Raw genomic sequence first — 18,856 nt, 5'->3', positions numbered from 1 at the left:
AATTAAGTATAATGAACAACAAAATAAATTAAGAAAAAAATACATTTAGTGGTAGAAATATGACTGACTCCTCTCCTTTTACTTAACAAAAAAAGGCGAAGTGGGTGGCTTCAACCAAAGTTCAAAGTGACTGTTTTGCATACTTAACAAAATTCAGTCCATATTCTTTAACAAGTTACTAATCTCTCTGGACTCAGTTTTTTCATCTGTAAAATGAGGATAATAATAAGTCCCACTTTGTAAAGTTGTTACCAGGATTAAGTAAGCTAATAAATGAGTGCTTAGTGTCTGACAAACTGGGTACTACCCAAGGTTAGCCATCATTTTTTTAATAGTTTATTTTTCAGTAATAATTTTTTATCATGTTATGTTCCAAGGTTAGCCATCATTAACTGCTGAAATGCTCTGTCATCTAGACTCAGTTTCATTCATTAAATAACCCTCTTCATACTTTTTGCCTATTTTTCATACTGATTTTTAAGATAATAGTAAGTAAATTAACTTTTTGGATGGCAAGTATTTTTTTCTCAGTTGTCATTTAACTATTTTTGTGTTTGATTTTGTTGCAGTATAAAAATACAATGAACATAAGAGACACTGAACTCCAGGAAACAAACTGAGGGTTGCTGGAGGGGAGGCTGGTGGGGGAAGGTATAACTGGGTGATGGGCATTAAGGAGGGCACTTGATGTAATGAACACTCAGTGTTATATGCAGCTGATGAATCACTAAATTCTACCTCTGAAACTAGTAAAAAACAAAACAAAACAAAAAAACAAAAAAAACCTAAAAAAAAGTAAAATATAATTTTCTGAAGAAAAAAAAATACAATGAACGTTTTTCTCATTAATTCTGTTCCTATTTGATTTCCCCATAGTTGTAACTCAAGGCACCAAAAACTACTTTGATTTTCAAGTATAATGCACAGCACAATCAGCTTTCCATATATAAGTAATACATGTAACTAGCTTTATAAAGCCAATCTTGTCACAGCAAAAGTTAACCTATGAATGGACAAATGTCATAAATCTTACTATTTTTTTTTAAGATTTTATTTATTTATTTGAGAGAGAGAGAGAGACAGCCAGTGAGAGAGGGAACACAAGCAGGGGGAGTGGGAGAGGAAGAAGCAGGCTCATAGCGGAGGAGCCTGATGTGGGGCTCGATCCCATAACGCCAGGATCACGCCCTGAGCTGAAGGCAGACACTTAACCGCTGTGCCACCCAGGCACCCCCTAAATCTTACTATTTTAACAGGTAAAATTAAGTGGTCTCATCTCAAAGTCAAAGAGAAAAATGCCTGATACCACATGAATAACATGAGGCTAACATTAATTGATAGATTCATTTTTACAGTGGCAGAATTATCCTAATGATCTCTGTTCCATTGAAACAATAAGCATATTTCATTGGTGTTAACTGACTACAAGATAAAAGGGATTTTGGGGACTCCTGGCTGGCTCAGTCCATTGACCATCCAACTCTTGATTTCAGCTCACGTCATGATCTTGAGGTCCTGGGACTGAGCCCAGTGTCAGGTTCCCTGCTCGGCGGGGAGTTCCCTCTTCCTCTGCCTCTCCCCCTGCTTGTGTGTGCACACACTCTCTCTCTCTCAAACAAACTGAGGGCTTGGCGGGGGGGGGGGGGGGGATGGGATAGGCTGGTGATGGGTACTAAGGATGGCACGTATTGCATGGTGCACTGGGTGTTAAACGCAAGTAATGAATCATGGAACTTTACATCAAAAACTAGGGATGTACTGTATGGTGACTAACATAACAAAAAAATATTATTATTAAAAAATAATAATAAAATTTAAAAAAAAAAGAGGGGTACCTGGGTGGCTCAGTTGGTTAAGCATCTGACTTCTGCTCAGGTCATGATCTCAGGTTCCTGGGATCCAGCCCCACACTGGGCTCCCTGCTCAGTGGGGAATCTGCTTGTCCCTCTTCCTCTACCCCTCCCCCTGCTTGTGCTCTGTCTCCACTAAAATATATAAATAAAATCTTAAAAAAAAAAGATAAAAGGGATTTTTTTTCTGATTTACCAGCAAGTTGCCTTATAACTATCTTTTATATTTTTAATTTTACTTAGGCTATAACTTCTATTTAAGATAACTTGCAAAGGAATACTATATTTTAGAAATAGGGTATATCTCTGACTTGACTTTCATATTAATCTAAATAACCTTTATTAATTTAATAATTCAGTCAACAATGTTATTGTATATCTTTGTACGAGGCACTAGTGAAAAAAGCCTTGGTACCTCCTTTGGAAGTTCTTAAGGACTACTGGAAAATCAAAGCAAGCAAACTATCAAGGAAGTTACTATTCACAATAAGTGAAATGATAAAGTGTGACAGGTACTCACAAGAGCAGTTAATTCAGTCTTGAAAAAATAAGCAGAGGCCTCTTAGATAGAACCAAAGACATTATGTCCAACTGACAGGTAAATATGAGGCACATCAAGAAGGCAGGCAAGATATGATAGCTAGAGGGGGGTGTGGGGAGGAGGAAAAGTCACTCATCTTTAGCCTCACGGAGGAAAGATCTGTGTTTAAAGCTAATAGACAGGAGACTACAGACAGAAGTATGTGATACAGGAGAAAAAGGATAATCAATGAAGTCCTGAGAGGTTAGGAAGGGTTGAGATATGCCACACAGTTTTAGGGATTAAATACCTTAAAAGTGGAGCAATGAACCAAGGCAGTATATTCTTAAAAAAACTCATGACATAGTTTAAGGAGGTAACTAAGTTTCAAGCAAATTAATCACTCAACTACTTATCTGTTTATACTTCAAACTGTGTATCTTGCCTGCAAACATTATCACTGGGACTTATTATTCAGATCAATCTGGTAGTGCTTAAAAGATAAACTCTTTAAAAGGATCAGTAAACTTACATAATATGTTGCTCATCATTAACTTACCTTAATGTCCCAGTTCACTATTTTGTTTCCTGTTAATCTTCCATGCAAACAATTAGTAGATAAATCAAGACAGATTGAATTCTTGCAGGCCTAAGAATAAAAGGAAAATATGGCAAACAGCTAAGCACAATGAGGACAAAACATAATTTTAATTACATATGAAACATTTCACCATACTTTAAAAGGATAAATATTATAGTCAATGATAAGATGCTTATAATATGAAGTTTATTATTCTTATTCTGATTGTCCCTTAAAAGAATCAGGGACTAGATTCTAAAGCACTCACTCCTCAGAAGTAGGTCACTGTTGCTTGCCATCTGACAGATGAGCTAAAGCAACAACTTACTCACCAAAGTTTAAATTTTTCTCTCTTTTAAGAACACACTAACGGTTGCCATAGGGGAGGGGAGGAGGGGGTCACAGGCAAAATGCGTGAAGGGGAGTGGAACATATAGGCTTTCAGTTATGGAATGAAAAAGTCACAGGGATAAAAGGTAAAGAAAGCATAGGAGATATAGTCAGTGGTACTGTTAACAGTGATGTACGGTGAGAGATGATAGTTACACTTGTGAGCATAGCATAACATACAGACTTGCCAAATCACTATGTTGTATACCTGAAACTAATGTAACATTGTATGTCGACTATACTTTAATTAAATTTTTTAAAAAATTCTGTGAAGTTAAAAAAATTAAAAATAAAAGTTTTAAACCAAAATATGCAAACAGATTTTTGGCTCTTTAAAAAAATTCAATGTTTTATTCCCATCACTATTTTGCTAGGCATAATTTCATTGATACATATAAAATATGTGATTAAAATGTGATATAGAAATCACAAAACAGAAAGATATATCAAAATTCAGCCACAGGCATAAGACACTATTTTCTTTCATGTTATTGACAATTCTGGTTATATTCACACTCAGAGTCTACTCAATAATTCTAGAAATTGTCAAACTTATTTGTTAACTTCTGTAAAGAATTATAAAGCATATAACTTCATGTTCAATCTGTGAATTTACAAATAATGAAGCATCCTTGAATCCAATCACCATTCCAAAAAAACCAAAAAACAAAATTCCAAAAAAATCCTATAAAATTTAGCACAAATTAATTGCTTTCTTCTTAGGGCAACTGAGAAAAAAATGCTTTAATAAAACAAATGTAAGTTGTTTACATTTAAGTCAATGTAAACTATATTAGTCTCAGAGACAGAAATGTCTTTCTCCCATTACTACTTTAGTTTGAGCATTGTGTATCTATGACCTGTCCTCACACAATAAACCTCCTAATGGCATGACTGCCTCCCATCTCCTATCCCTCCAACCCAACTTTCGCAGTGCAACTTGAGACCTTTTTCTAAAATGCAAACCTGATCATACTTTGTTCTTCTCCTCAAAATCTTATCCACTGCCTACTTAGCCTGGCATAGGAGGTTTGCTATCATCTGGCCTCCATGTGCTCTCTAATTTAATTTCCTGCCATCTTCTCTTCCTGCTTGCTTAGTGCCCTAAACCCAAATATACGTAGATCCCAGTTTTACAGTATGTGCCTTTGTAGGTGCTGCTTGCTACGCATGGCACATCCCTCGACTCTGCCTTTTAAAACAGAAATCAATCTTTTCTATGATCTTCTAGCCTCCTGAAAGAACCAACCACTCTCCTTTGTTGCTCACTGTATTCTGTACATAATTCCAACACAGAAATATTGTATAGTGGTTAAGGATATGCATTAAATAGGCTGAGTTCTAACTCCAGCACTACCATTCACTAGAATTATGAGGCTAGGCAAGTTACTTATCTTTACTGAGCACCAGAAAACTAGAACTTATAAAAGACATAGGTGATACCATATACCCCACAGAGTTTTTGTGAAGGGTAAGTGAAACAATTCATGTAAAACATTTAGCATAGTGCTTAATATAGTGTAAATAATAAATGGTAGCTAAAAAGAAAAATGCTCATAAAATTACATTGCACTTATTTTTTTTACATATTTACTTCACTTTAGGCTATAAGCTTTTTAAAGTCAGACACTTTATTCATCTTTATATCCTCAAAGTTCAGCACAATTCTTGGCTCGGAGAAGACACTCAAAAAATTATCAACAATGGATGGTTTAACACCTCCTACAAATGAGTAAAAAAATGAAAAACTGTTGACTGTCAAAAAATCCTCTAGAGCAGCTTTTCCCAGACTAGCACTTGTTAGTAAGTGAGATTAAAAAACAGAATGTTCTATGCTCAAATAACTGGTGAAAAAGTAGGATAAAACAAAAGTAAAAATGAAGACAACTAATATTGTTTAAGTCACTTTTCCTTTTCTTCCTCCCAGTTCTACATTTGATCTTTCCCTCAGGCCTTACTGACCTTAATTACTTTCGCTAGGTAGATCTTTGAAGGAAAAGGACAACACATGCTATGCATATAAGTAGTTTGTTTTTTCTCCTTCTGAAATAAACTTTGCATTTTTTTGGTTTGTTTTCTTGCATTACATTTAAAAAATAAACAAAAAAAATGTTGAGCATAATTCTGTTTAATCTCTCCTTCTAAAAAAGTAGGTAAATATAAGTTTAAACATTTTTATTTACTGACGTCAAACCATTAGTACAAATTCCCACCACAACAATTCCCACTCATATTACTGGGATGACATAATGATTAACATCTGAATCCTAGTTGAGAATTGCACTTTTTTATTGTTTCTCCCCTTCTTTTGAAAATTAATAATTTTTTAACGGAAATTCAAGACTGTCCTTCTCAGTTACCTGCTGAAATGACAAAAGGAACAAAAAAGGAATTTTTCTTCACAGCACAATTACAACTAGATACACTGCATGCATTTACTCTCACCTTTGCAGTGTAGTGAAGAAGGATGTTACCAGGCAGGTCAGCCAGGTCAGACTCCTGAAATTTCCAAGGGCTTAAACAGTTTGGACCTGAAAATTATTAATACACACATAGACAAACATCACTAAATACATAGGGCCTCCTTGGTTCTGTGTAATTAGAATAAAATTTAAAATTAAGTTGCTTCAAGCTGCTCAACACAGTTAAAACACACTAGCCAAAATGAACTTTATTTTTACATCACCTCCAGTTCATCTAAAATCTAGAGAAGTTGGGGGGTGGTTTGATCTCCACTACAGAAAGGAAATTTTATATGGTATTAAAAAACTAATATCAAATATAACAAAATTTACCTATTTATTTATCTAATGTAATTTAAATTTCTAAGACAAAATAGCAAAACAATCAACCAAAAATGTGAATAGATACCACAAAAATTGAACAGTAAATAGGACTTACCAAAAAAATCAAAGAAATACAAATTACTACATGGTTCCATCTTATTAAAAAATGGAGGAAATAGTACTGACCATTCCATCTTAATGAGCCTGTGGTGAAACCAGTATACTTACATTTTACTAGTACGCACTGTGAATTGGTATACACCTTTCAGAAATGGATTAGGCAACATGTATTGAGAACCAAAAAAAACCAATTCAAACACTTTGAATATTTATTCTGGGAATTTATCATAAGTAAACCCATCCAAATAAGGAAAAACACTAAAGTACAATAGTTCATCTTATTCAATATTTGAAGTTTATATCGAATTAAAAATTATAAACAACCTAAGTAAATCATGCAATATGGAGTCAATTAAATATTATGCAGCCATTCAAAACAATCATTATGAAGATTATACAACAAATAATTATTTATAAGAGAAGTTTAAGTTGGAAAAATTATGAAAATAAAATCCAAACTATATAAGTTGTAATGACTACACTAAATGACTTATTATTAACTTGGAATTTATTTAGATTATAGATCACTTTCAAATACCTTGGTGAGTTTTAAGGTAATGATAAGATTCTAATATAAACTTTCAAAGTCTGGGCAGTCCCATTCATCTCAAAACTCCTACAAAACCTAAAAGACATTTTTACATATAATAGGTCTTCTGCAGTTAATATATATGAATACTTAGAGGTTTACCTCCTGAACATCCTACTAGAATTACAGATATAATTTTGAAAATAGTTATGATCCAATAATAACAATTAGTGTGTATCTTCAAAACCACAGCCAAGAGAAAAGGTAAAAGCCAAAACAAAAATAGCTTGTAATCTTATCCAAGGTCTCCTAATTCTTCTGTCCTCATTTCTTCAGGTATATTAATATATAAACTATAAAAATGACAAGTTTTAGAAAAAGACTCACATGATTCTAGAACCAGTCATATGATTTCTTATAAACACAGGCTTATATTTTGTTTCACCAATTTATTAAAATCTGTCAAAAGTACTGGCAATATTATATACTGAATTATGTTCCCCCTAAACTCATATATTGAAGCTCTAACCCCCTGAATGACTATCTTTGGAGATAAGGTCTTTAAGAAAGTAACTAAGGTTAAATGACGTCACAAGGGTCCCTTATAAGAAGAGGTAGAGGGGCGCCTGGGTAGCGCAGTCGTTAAGCGTCTGCCTTCGGCTCAGGGCGTGACCCCGGCGTTCCGGGATCGAGTCCCACATCGGGCTCCTCCACTGGGAGCCTGCTTCTTCCTCTCCCACTCCCCTGCTGTGTTCCCTCTCTCACTGGCTGTCTCTCTATCACATAAATAAATAAAATCTTTAAAAAAAAAAAAAAAAAAAAGAAGAGGTAGAGACATCTTTCCCTTTGCACATACACCAAGGGAAGATGGATGCCTTGTGAGGACACAGTGAGAAGGTAGCCATCTACAAGCCAGGAAAAGTCCTCAACAGAAACCAAGCCTGATGGAATTATAGCACCTTGGAATTATAACATCCAGAATTGTGAGGAAATAGTGTATAAGCCACCCAAGTCTGTGGTATTGTTAGCCGTCCTAACAGACGAACACAGACATTATTATGGATGATATTTGAAAAATCTCCTAAAGGTTTGCTTTATTTATGCCTACCAAAAAAATCTGGTGTGCTATAATTAACTATACTATATTATACCCCAAAAAGTTATTAAGAGAGTAGATCTTAAATGTTATCAACACACATGTAAAACACTGTAATTATGTGAGGGATGGAGGTCCTAACTAACCTTATTGCGGTAATCATTTTGCAATACACATGTGTATCAAATTATTACATTGTACTTCTTAAACTTACCTATGTTTTATGTCAATAATATCCCAGTCAAGTTGGAGGTGGGGGGACATGGGATATAGTGGGCTTTTCTTTTCCCTTGCAGCTTCCATTACAAATATAAGTATACTCTTCAGATCAAATATATTCTTCAAAATATATGTAGGCAACAAAAAAACTATTTAAGTTTAAATAGTATGACTGTACATGCTCACCTGCTAAATATAATGCCTTCACCTGAGGAGGCTGTAGTGCTTCAAAGAAGATGATAACAGACCCTAGCTGACCCTCGAGAGATGTGGGGCATCCCCATTCACTATCTTGGGTTCCAGCTGATATCAATTTGGTAATCAATTTTGACTTTTCAAGTGTTCCTCCCCAGGAGGCTGATGACAGAATTCCACCAAATGATGTCCGATGAGGGGTAATGGGGGAAGAAAAAGGTGGATCTGGGATTTGGGAAGGTGGAGGAGTGGTGGTTCTTTGCCCAGCTGAACCAATGCAGCAGGAAATAAAAGGCTAAAAATTAAGAAACAAATTACACAATTTTAATTACATTTCTATCTTGATATTGAAAATAAAACAGTACATAAGAAAACAAATAGATGGAAAATAAAACTGAAGTTTTAATTTTATTGGGTCATAATGTGTGCATGCCTGTGCACACATAAGAACTCATTAAAGATGTTACTTTTGGCCTATGGGATTTAGACGCATTACTTTTATAATTCACATTTTAATGAGTATTTTCACAAACTTTAACAATTTCACTATATTCTAAAATAGAGGAAATTATTACTTTTCTCCCTTTAAAGTTTATAAACAGAACTACACATTAGATAATAATACTAATTACAGGTTATCCTGTAATGAGCATTAGGATGAACATCAACAAGAAATTAGTGGAATTCTAGAAGGACTTGGGAAATAATATATTTCATTATCTTCAAAAAAGCCTCTCTCAAAATCATCTAAGAATTCTCAAAGAACTTTTACACTAATGTTCTTTAAGAATCATCTCAGTAAATAAATTTTGTCTTATATTTAACTACAATATAATATTTAAAGGCTTAAAGTTTCTTTATTATTATTTCAAATTCAGTGGGATGGAAAAGAGTCCATCGTAATAGTCGCTAAGTATTCTGGGTACTTGGTGGGCTTGCTTGCTGGCTTACTTCATTCATTCATTTATTTATAGATTTTATTTTTAAGGAATCTCTACACTCAACGTGAGACTCGAACTCTCAACCTCAAGATCAAGAATCCCATGCTCTTCCGACTGAGTCAGCCAAGCGCCCCTTGGAGGGCTTTATTAAATGATCCTTTGCTCTGCTCTATTCAATTTCTTTGGCTTTCCTATTCTAAGTCTTTTTTCCCTGAGCCTTTAATTACATTTGTTTCTTCCTTAAGTTGTTTTTATTACACGTTATCTGACTTCATCTAATAATGATGGGCTAATAGTATTAAATATTAACTTACTATATCTTAGAATATAGAAAACACTTTAAAATTTATGGGCACATAATTAAAATAAATAGAATCTTCCACATTAAACTGAAAATTTTCAAGAGTTCTCAATCAATGGGTCCCATAAAGAGTAGGTTAGATGCGGAGAAAGGGGAACCCTCTTACACTGCTGGTGGGAAAGCAAGCTGGTGCAGCCACTCTGGAAAACAGTATGGAGGTTCCTCAAAAAGTTGAAAATAGAGCTACCCTACAACCCAGCAATTGCACTACTGGGTATTTAACCCAAAGATACAAATGTAGTGATCCCAAGGGGCACCTGCACCCCAGTGTTTATAGCAGCAATGTCCACAATAGACAAACTATGGGAAAGCCCAGATGTCCATCGATGGATGAATGGCTAAGGAAGATGTGGTGTGTGTATATATATATATATATATATATATATATATATATATATACACACACACACACACACACACACATATATACATATATATATGTGTATACATATATGTATACACACACACACACATAATGGAATACTACTCAGCCATCAAAAAAATGAAGTATTGCCATTCCCAATGACACGGATGGAACTAGAGGGTTATTATGCTAAGTGAAATAAGTCAATCAGAGAAAGACAATTAACATATGATCTCACTCATATGTGGAATTTAAGAAACAAAATAGAGGATCATAGAGGAAGAGAGGAAAAAATAAAACAAGAAATCAGAGAGGGAGACAAACCATAAGAGACTCTTAATCATAGGAAACAAACTGAGGGTAGATGGAGGGCAGGAGGGTGGGGGGGATGGGGTAACAGGGTAATGGACAATAAGGAGGGCATGTGATTAAAGGAGCATTGTGTATTATATAAGACTGACGAGTCACTGAACTCTACCTCTGAAACCAATAATACATTTTATGTTAATTAACTGAATTTAAATTAAAAAAAAAAGAGTAGGTTAGATGTGCTTACTTCATTCATGGCAGGAAATCTGAGAGGGGCAGAAACCTTCTGCTGTCCGTTGTCATAGATATAGACAAGGCTCTGACCAAAGGGTCTTTTTCCAGGCATGTGAACAATGGTTATGTTGTGCTAATAAAGTAAGACATACATTTAAAGACTAAAATTACATTAAATCTTTGGAATGACAAATGTTTTCAGAGTATTACTTTATAACTAGTTTGTGTGAACAGAACACTGCGTTTAAGCATAATTAAATGCTGGTTAGAATTCTGTTCTTAAAGTGAATGACAATTTTTCACGTAGTACTAAAAAGACATTTACATTTGTTCTAGAAAATTTTTACACGATTGTAACAGAGTATCTTTTCGGCATTTTCCAAGTCTGAGTATTTTTTACAATTAATTTTTCTTATAAGAAGCAATTTATACTTTAAGAAAAGCAACAGAAATACACTGTTTTTAACAATTTATGTTCTCATTTTAAATTCAATTTCAAAATCAAATCTGATTCTAGAAAACTTGAAGGAAATGACAACATCTTCTTTTAACTTTTCGAGAGAAGACTGCTGCTGAATTTATAATGATGATGATAATGATATTAACTTCCTTATAGATAAACTTCAACATACATAGAATTTTAAAGTAAAAATTGACTCTCAGAAAGGAGACAACTCCTCATGTACATGCACCAAATGCGATTTTAAAGGAAAGAACCAGAAAGTTAAATGTGATGTCCTAAAACCTTACCCAGAGGGAATCACAGAAACTGTGGTCAGGAAGCATAACTGTAGCATATTCTCTTTTTGTGCACACTGCCACAACCAACATACCTGAATGGGTAATAAAAGCTTCAAAACCCATGCCGCTTCCTGTAAAGAAGCTAACAAAAATATATATTATCAGAACTTTTGAAATCAGTTGTTCAGCTTTATCATCACTGAAACACATAAAAAACCATGTCATCATGAATATCTTTATCAATAATGCTGTGGCTTACATTCTATTGCCACGTATCAGTCCAATCTTGCTTCAAAGAAAATTCTTACATCTTTTTTGAGCTTAATGGTTTAGTAAATTATAAAAGGTAGCCATGAGTGGGATTCCGTTATCAAACAACAGTAAAACGATAAATTTTCAAATCTTCAAAATTCTTTCAAATAGGATTCAGAAAGCATAAATAAAAGTTTTAAAAATCACGAGGCATATTAAAAATTATTAGTTACTTTTAGTAACTAAGTTTGGATGTACATACACAAAGGTTTTCTGATCCATCATATAAATATATAGCATTTTCAATGGAACACAAAGATCACTATTCACTTTAAAATTTGTTATTCCTTTTTCCCTATTTTTATAATACTTTTAAGAATGAACTTTGTTTCCAAACTAGCCTAAGAATCAGCAAAATATTTGTAATCAATATCATGAAAGCAATAAAACACTTATAATTAAACTGTGTACACCCTAAGGATAAAGAGGTTTTAGATAAACTGTTCTGCATTTAAAAATTAGATGCTTGAAAAGCTTTTTCCTACTTGGGAATTACAGCATATATTGTTATGACAGTTCATTTATACCATAACTTGTACCAGTACCTGTACAATTGTTTTCTTTTTCCTCCTTTGTTAGCACTGCCAAGAGTCCACTGATCCTGATCTAAGCAAAACCAAGCATTGAAAGAAAAGGCAGACCCTGGCCACTTCAGTATGGAAGGCACAGAAATTCCTGCCATACTATGTGACAAATTAAAATACTGCAGTGCACTCTCTAGACTTTGTTTTCGGGCCATTGTCAGAATTGCTCGAGTCACAGGAGTGGTGTAAGGGTGAATATACTCAGACTCATCCACTCTCAGCAATCTTAGTAGTCGACGTATTTCTTCTGAGCTCACTGACTGACTCCCCAAGGAACCGTGAAGTGCAATCAAGTTCTCAGCACAAGTTCGATGGAGGGAAGAATGGGAATCAAGGGTTTCGATGATGTGAATTCCCATGTTTGCATTGACACAAGTAGTTCGACTCTGCCTATTAATACAACAAATTCTTTTCAGCCAATCAGAGATGAAGATTTGCAGATCCTGGGATTCTAGCTCTGGAAGCCACTGGATAAGAAGCAAGAGAGGGTGGACATTACTAATGCCCAAAATCCCAACTGAAGTATGGTCACCCTCTACAGCCTATAAAGCAACATAAAAGACAAAAGATTAGTAACCACCTTGGATATGGAGATAATGGAACTTGTCTAATAAAGGTAAAAAACTCACCATATTCATAAGTTCTTTAAGTAGTTCCAGTGGTGGCTGACCCAGGGATTTTAAAACCTCAAACATATGTGTATAACCAATTCTTTCTTTAAATACTTCCTAGAGGAAGGGAAATAAATACATCAAAGCACATTTTCAAAGACTGAATTTGCTGGAATTATTTAAAATGCTGAGTAATACCCATTTAAGTTAATTAACTTAATACTGAAAAGACTGAGTTCAATATTTGCTTCTTAGATCACTTCTTGATCTTAAAATAGATTCCATATACCTTCTGAACTACGATGTGACCATAATCTACCAAAATGTAAAATAAATGAAATAAGCAATAATTGTATATTATAAAATTATTATATTAATTTCAGATTAGGGTACAATCACTTTCTTCACTTGATTTGTAATTATATAGTATTACATGAAGTCAAAACAAAAATGAAGAAAAAATGGGACTCTGGGGGTAAGAGGAGTCAGACGGCAGTCTTAGAAGACTAAAGAGTTGTGGCAATTCTGAGTGGTGACCAGAAAAAACTGGGTAGTTTTCTCTCTGCTTTTTTATCTAAATGGACTGAATTATCTGGAACATCAAGTTCACTTTAGTAAGGTCTAAGTCATATGTATTTTTGAACTTGTGGGCACACAAAACCATAAAGTAAAATAAAAAGACAGCAAAAAAAAATCTAAATCTAGTAATACTGAATTAGTCCAGTAAATCAAGCATAAATGTATACACTTACTATAAATTCAAAAGATTAAAACAAAATGAGCAACTGGTTATCTCTTGGAAGGGGAGCTAGTTGACTGTGAGCCAAGGGTAGGAAGAAAATATTTTTTCAAAAGGTATTTTTAATATTAATTCAAAGGCATATAGCACCCCTATGTTTATAGCAGTATTAGCTACAATGGCCAAATTATGGAAACAGCCCAAGCGTCCATCAACTAATGAATGGATAAAGAAGATGTGGTGTTAGAGAGAGATAGAGAGTGTGTGTGTGTGTGTATAGATAGATAGATAGATATAGGGAGACAGATATATAAATATATATGTGATAGAATATTACTCAGCCATAAAAAAGAACGATATCTTGTCATTTGCAATGACATAGATGGATCTAGACAGTATTAGGCTAAGAGAAATAGAGAAAGACAAATAACATATGATTTCATTCATATGTGGCATTTAAGAAACAAAACAGGCCAAGGGCATAAAAAGAAAAAGAAAAAAGGAGACAGAGAAGAGAAACAGTCTTAACTATAGAGAACAAATTAATGGTTACCAGAGGGAAGGTGGGTTGGTAGGTAGGTTAAATAGGTGATGGGGACCAAGAAGCGTACTTGTGATGAGCACTGAGTATTGTATGGAATTGTTTAGTTACTATATTGTACACCTGAAACTAATATTACACTGTATGCTAACTGGAATTTAAATAAAAACTTAAAAAAAATACAAATCATTTTTTTAAATGGGCTTTTTAAAAAAAGATTTTATTTATTTATTTATTTATTTATTGAGAGAGAGAGAGAGAGAGAGAGAGAAAGACAGAGAGAGAGCATGGATGGGGTGAGGAGCAGAGGGAGAGGGAGAGAGAGAATCTCAAGCCAACTCTGTGATGAGCATGCAGCCAGACGTGGGGGTCAGTCTCACAACCCTGAAATCAAGGCTTGAGCTGAGGTCAAGAGTCTGATGCTTAACTGACTGAGCCACCAAGTGTCCCCAAAAAGGGTATTTTTAAAATAACCTTTTGAACTTTAAACCATGGAAAGCATTACATAATAAAAAATTATATTTTAATAAGACTTGAATATCATTCCAGGTCTGAATATCATAATACAGTAGAGTCAATCCATTATACTCATAAACCAATTACTGAGAACTTAAAATGATTTTTTTCTTACAGCAACTATTATAAATGGGATTTGATTCCTAAGCCAGCCTGTAAAAGTTGTAAAAGCCTATCTGGTAGGCATTTAACCATGAGTTATATATAGCAACATTTATAGAGCAATCGTTAATCTCCTAGCAAATACCAATGGAAAGTAAGGAATTCTACTGAAGGCATGGCTTAGGGAACAAGGAATAATTCATTCGTGTCTACCATCAGAAAGGCAAAGCATGAAATATATTAGAGGTGGTAGATAGAAGGTAAAATGGTAATAGTAATAATAATGATGATGATGATAGACATTGATATTTATTAAGCATTTACCATGTGCCTGGCACTATGCTTACCACTTTACACAGATGATCTCACTAATCCTTAAAACTATTCAACGAGGAAACTGTTAGCACAAAATAAGCATAAGTGAACAGCAGGACGAAGTCAGTGGTAGTGAATGAGATGGAAAGAAAATCCTGAGAGTAACAAAAAAGCAGAATGTTCATGGCCATCTGGAAAAACAAGTCCCAAACCGATAAGGCTATTCACATGTGGAAAATGTTCACAATCTACGCAGTCATAAACTGAGAAAATAGTGAAAGAGTGATTATTTTACTAATGAAGAAAACCTATGATATAAAATATAATTCTTTAAACACACTAACCATAGCATCATATAAAATGGTAACTTCAACACCAGTGCTCCCTTTGTTGACTGACACTGTAAATCTCTACTAAATTACAGTTCTATCATATAATCCCAAAGTAGTGCCATAGGTGTTTGTTCTAAAATTATCAGCAAAATGATTCTTATACTGAGATAGTTTGTGAACTATTTCACTTTAGGTGTGAAGCCATAGGTATTATATACATACTTTCATCCATTACTTCGGGAATTACAGTGAAAATTAGTTTATCTAAACATTTTAGAGCTTGAGGATGTATGTTTCACCTTAGCAGCTGGAGATTTGTTCATTACTGCTGTCAAAGCCTGAATGGTTGATATAGCCAAACAATCCAGCTGTCCCTGAAACACCTACCAGAGAGAGAGAAGAAGAAGAAGAAAAAAAAGTAATAAATTAACAATGTGCTCAAGATTTGTATTAGTTAGGAAACCTTTGTTCTGAAAACCTGAAAAAATAATTACTTAACATGCAATACGTTCCTCTTCCAATAAAACAGATTTCTGAAACACTATACCTGCAAGAAAAGTTACCTACTTGATAGAAAATAAGCCATGTGTCAAGAAGGATAACGTTAACATTGACTGATTTGAAATGTTTTGGAAAAAAAACAAAAAAACAAAAAAGAACACCAAGCTTAATACATGCTTTTAAAAATAATGGACAATCTCCAGAGGAAGGGAGGGAAGTCTTTCATTGGAAATTCTATCACATTTTAACTTCCCTTCAGAAATACACTGAACTTCCTAGGTTGAAATTTCATTAGCATGTATAATAAGATGTTTAAAATGGTGTTGTCTATTTGTTTTACAAGCCCTGTATTATAATTCAAATGGTATGTTTATTCACCAATCACACTTCCAAACATAAGGCATATCTATTTTTACATAAAATGCAAAATTTGAGGCAGAATAGAAAATGAAATATGTATCTATAAGGATTATCATGTTTTTGAGAAGGCAACCTTTAAAGCCAAAAGGTGTTAAAAATTAAAAATAAAAAATAAAAACAGCTTCAGCTTCATTTTGTCTATTTCTGTTTAAGCTTCATCATGAAGAGATGTGTTAAATTTCAGGGCTATGCATTTAGAGAAAAAAAGTGAAAACAAAAGGTAACATTAACAACATTAAAAAACTGAACATGACTATTATATCATCAGGCTTAATCAACCATGAAAGCATAGCAGAAGTAGAAAGTTATAAAAACTCAGAGTCGCAAAAATCTGGTTTTGGGAATATATTACTATGACTTAAAACTAATTACTCCATGAATAGGACTTTCTTTTCTCCCTTCCACTAAAAATGATTTGAGTAAAAGGGGATTGAGTAGATCTTTGTCATTTTAAGCTAAGCTCTACCACTTTTAGGCAAGTTATTTAAGCCAGTATCTTGATTTTTGTTGATGTTATTAAACATTATTACATATACATGGTATATATGTAATAAACACATAATATACATTAATCATCCTGTATAAAGAATTTCATATGAATATGATCTTTCCAACACTTTATTCAAGACGACTAGGCATCATAGTACCTACAATTAGGAATACTAACATAAACCTCTAAGAATATCATTGTAAATATTTTATTAATCTTATATAAGAAGGCCTTAAGACTAACATTTCTGGAGAAATCTAAAATGGTACTCTATAGCTGATATTTTACACCCAGAACAGAAAATAATAGATTTTCATGTCTCTTCATACCACAGCTCTATCTATAAACCTGGGTATTAAGATAATATTAATAAAAGACATCACGTAAGCTCTCTCAAAACATTTTTGGGATGGAAAAGAAAAAAAACCAAAGCATTTTTAATAGCTAGTTTTTTCAAAACGGAATTACCTAATGCTGAAAAGCAACAAAAATTGCTTATTTCTGCTCTATACCCATATAGAGGTGACTTTTTAGAAAAAAAAAGAGTTAAGTTTTATGCAAAATTAAGACTCAAAGAGTTCAGCATCTTCTTCCCTTCCTCCAAGATTCGGATGTCCATTGAATTATAATCATTGTCAACAAGAAGCAAAGAATCAAGGTATTAAAATTGACCATATGTATTCACAAACAAAGCCTATGGTCCCAATACACCACAATGCTTAGAGAGAGAAGCTCCCAAAATATGAAGTCACCACCACGTGGACAGCACTGATATTGGGATCCCATTCCTGTACTTTGTGTCTCCTTAAACTGAAAAGGATACACACATATACAGATGGAATACTGTTGATCATTTACATCAACCACCAAGATTTCAATATATCTTTTAGATGAAAAAATTTTTATTTTTAATTTTTTAACAATTTTCAAAAATAATTAAGGAAAATTAGAATTAGATACTGTTTGTGTATTTTAAGATGTAAGAAGAAAAGTACAGGAATAGTTGCTCCCATTGACTGATTTTGGACTTCAGCTGAAACAAGATGCAGGCTTTGTAGATACCTGGTCCTCATTTATTTCTGTCAGTAATTTGTTGGCAAGGTCTTTCTCGTTCTTGTCTGCCACCTTATTGTTAGCATTTAAAAACAGCTGTTAAAAACAGAGACAAGAATAATGGAGAAAGAACATTAAATAGTTACCTATAAGCAGAAATGAAGTTTAAATGGATTTCCATGCCTTTGGAAAACAAATTCAAGAACCCACTGGTGAAGTATATCACTTGTAAACTGACAATCAACTATTTACTTTTTGGATTACAAACTAACATTAGTTCATATACTATATAAATAATTGTTAGTTATTTCTCTCTTAGAACTTGAAGTTACTAAAATAAGAAATAATAGCAAGAATGAGACTGGTTAATATTTCTAAATTCTTGAAGAATCAGCAGAAAATGTCTTACAAAAAAGAAGGAAATTTGCTATTGAGACAGATTAAAGATACTGTAGTAAATAATACAGGAAGGATTCTGTAGTCAAGTATGCTTGTAAAATGCTATTTAGCTTTAAAAAGAGTTCCTTCTGAAAATACTTCTCAGAGTCTCAAATATGCTAATGTGCTTTGACAAAAGAGGTATGTATTTTCCAAAATTATCAAGAGTTGAGCATAATTTATATTAGTTTCTACACAAAAGGGGATTAGGATTATCTCTTATATACATGGGGATTGCTAAAGGAACCAAGTATTTTGGTTTAAGTATATAAAACTAGCATCCCAAAAGATCTCAGGCACATTTTGGATAAAAAGAAAGATAATTCAAATTGAAGTGAAAAGGGAAAGTAAGTTAGATTTATAAAGGAATTTATCAAGAACATCCTAGAAGGGAAGATCTTCATAGGAAGTACTATCATTATACTGAAATAATGCAATATAAAATAAAGATAAGGTATGACATGCACAGCATATATAAAGCATATATAAACCTAAAAATAGATTAGTGTACACAACATAAGCTTTGGAATCAGAAGCCTGGATCTGAATCCTGGTTCTGCTAATTATTAACTGTGTGTTTTTAAGAAGAACTACTTAACTTCTCTGAGCTTATTTTCTCAAAAGGGAAAAGAGTAACTCATGAAATAGGGGTGCAGATTAAATGAGA

At 33.5% G+C, this 18,856-nt stretch overlaps 1 protein-coding gene across 7 annotated transcripts in view; it reads right to left on the bottom strand.

Annotated features, from left to right (window-relative positions):
• The window catches only part of NBEAL1 (neurobeachin like 1), a 190,214-nt gene that overhangs the window by 111,597 nt on the left and 59,761 nt on the right, over positions 1-18,856 (bottom strand). For 4 of the 7 annotated variants that reach the window (XR_008956279.1, XM_057304148.1, XM_057304135.1 and 1 more), the window contains exons 10-18: positions 17,761-17,847; positions 15,587-15,670; positions 12,761-12,859; positions 12,093-12,673; positions 11,245-11,377; positions 10,508-10,627; positions 8,277-8,580; positions 5,786-5,871; positions 2,930-3,019 (exon numbers count right to left, since the gene is read on the bottom strand). Coding sequence is in view for 6 of the 7 variants with exons in the window: in XM_057304148.1 (XP_057160131.1) it covers positions 2,930-3,019; positions 5,786-5,871; positions 8,277-8,580; positions 10,508-10,627; positions 11,245-11,377; positions 12,093-12,673; positions 12,761-12,859; positions 15,587-15,670; positions 17,761-17,847 (1,584 nt within the window). In the remaining variant the exon portion in view is untranslated. The remainder of the gene's footprint in view (positions 1-2,929; positions 3,020-5,785; positions 5,872-8,276; positions 8,581-10,507; positions 10,628-11,244; positions 11,378-12,092; positions 12,674-12,760; positions 12,860-15,586; positions 15,671-17,760; positions 17,848-18,856) is intronic. The other 3 variants (XM_044381252.3, XM_057304144.1, XM_057304141.1) reach the window with 1 other exon arrangement.

The sequence above is a fragment of the Ursus arctos genome, unplaced genomic scaffold (assembly GCF_023065955.2).
Source record: "Ursus arctos isolate Adak ecotype North America unplaced genomic scaffold, UrsArc2.0 scaffold_1, whole genome shotgun sequence".
In the NCBI taxonomy this organism is placed as follows: domain Eukaryota; kingdom Metazoa; phylum Chordata; class Mammalia; order Carnivora; family Ursidae; genus Ursus; species Ursus arctos.
This window is presented reverse-complemented; position numbering and strand designations above follow the sequence as displayed.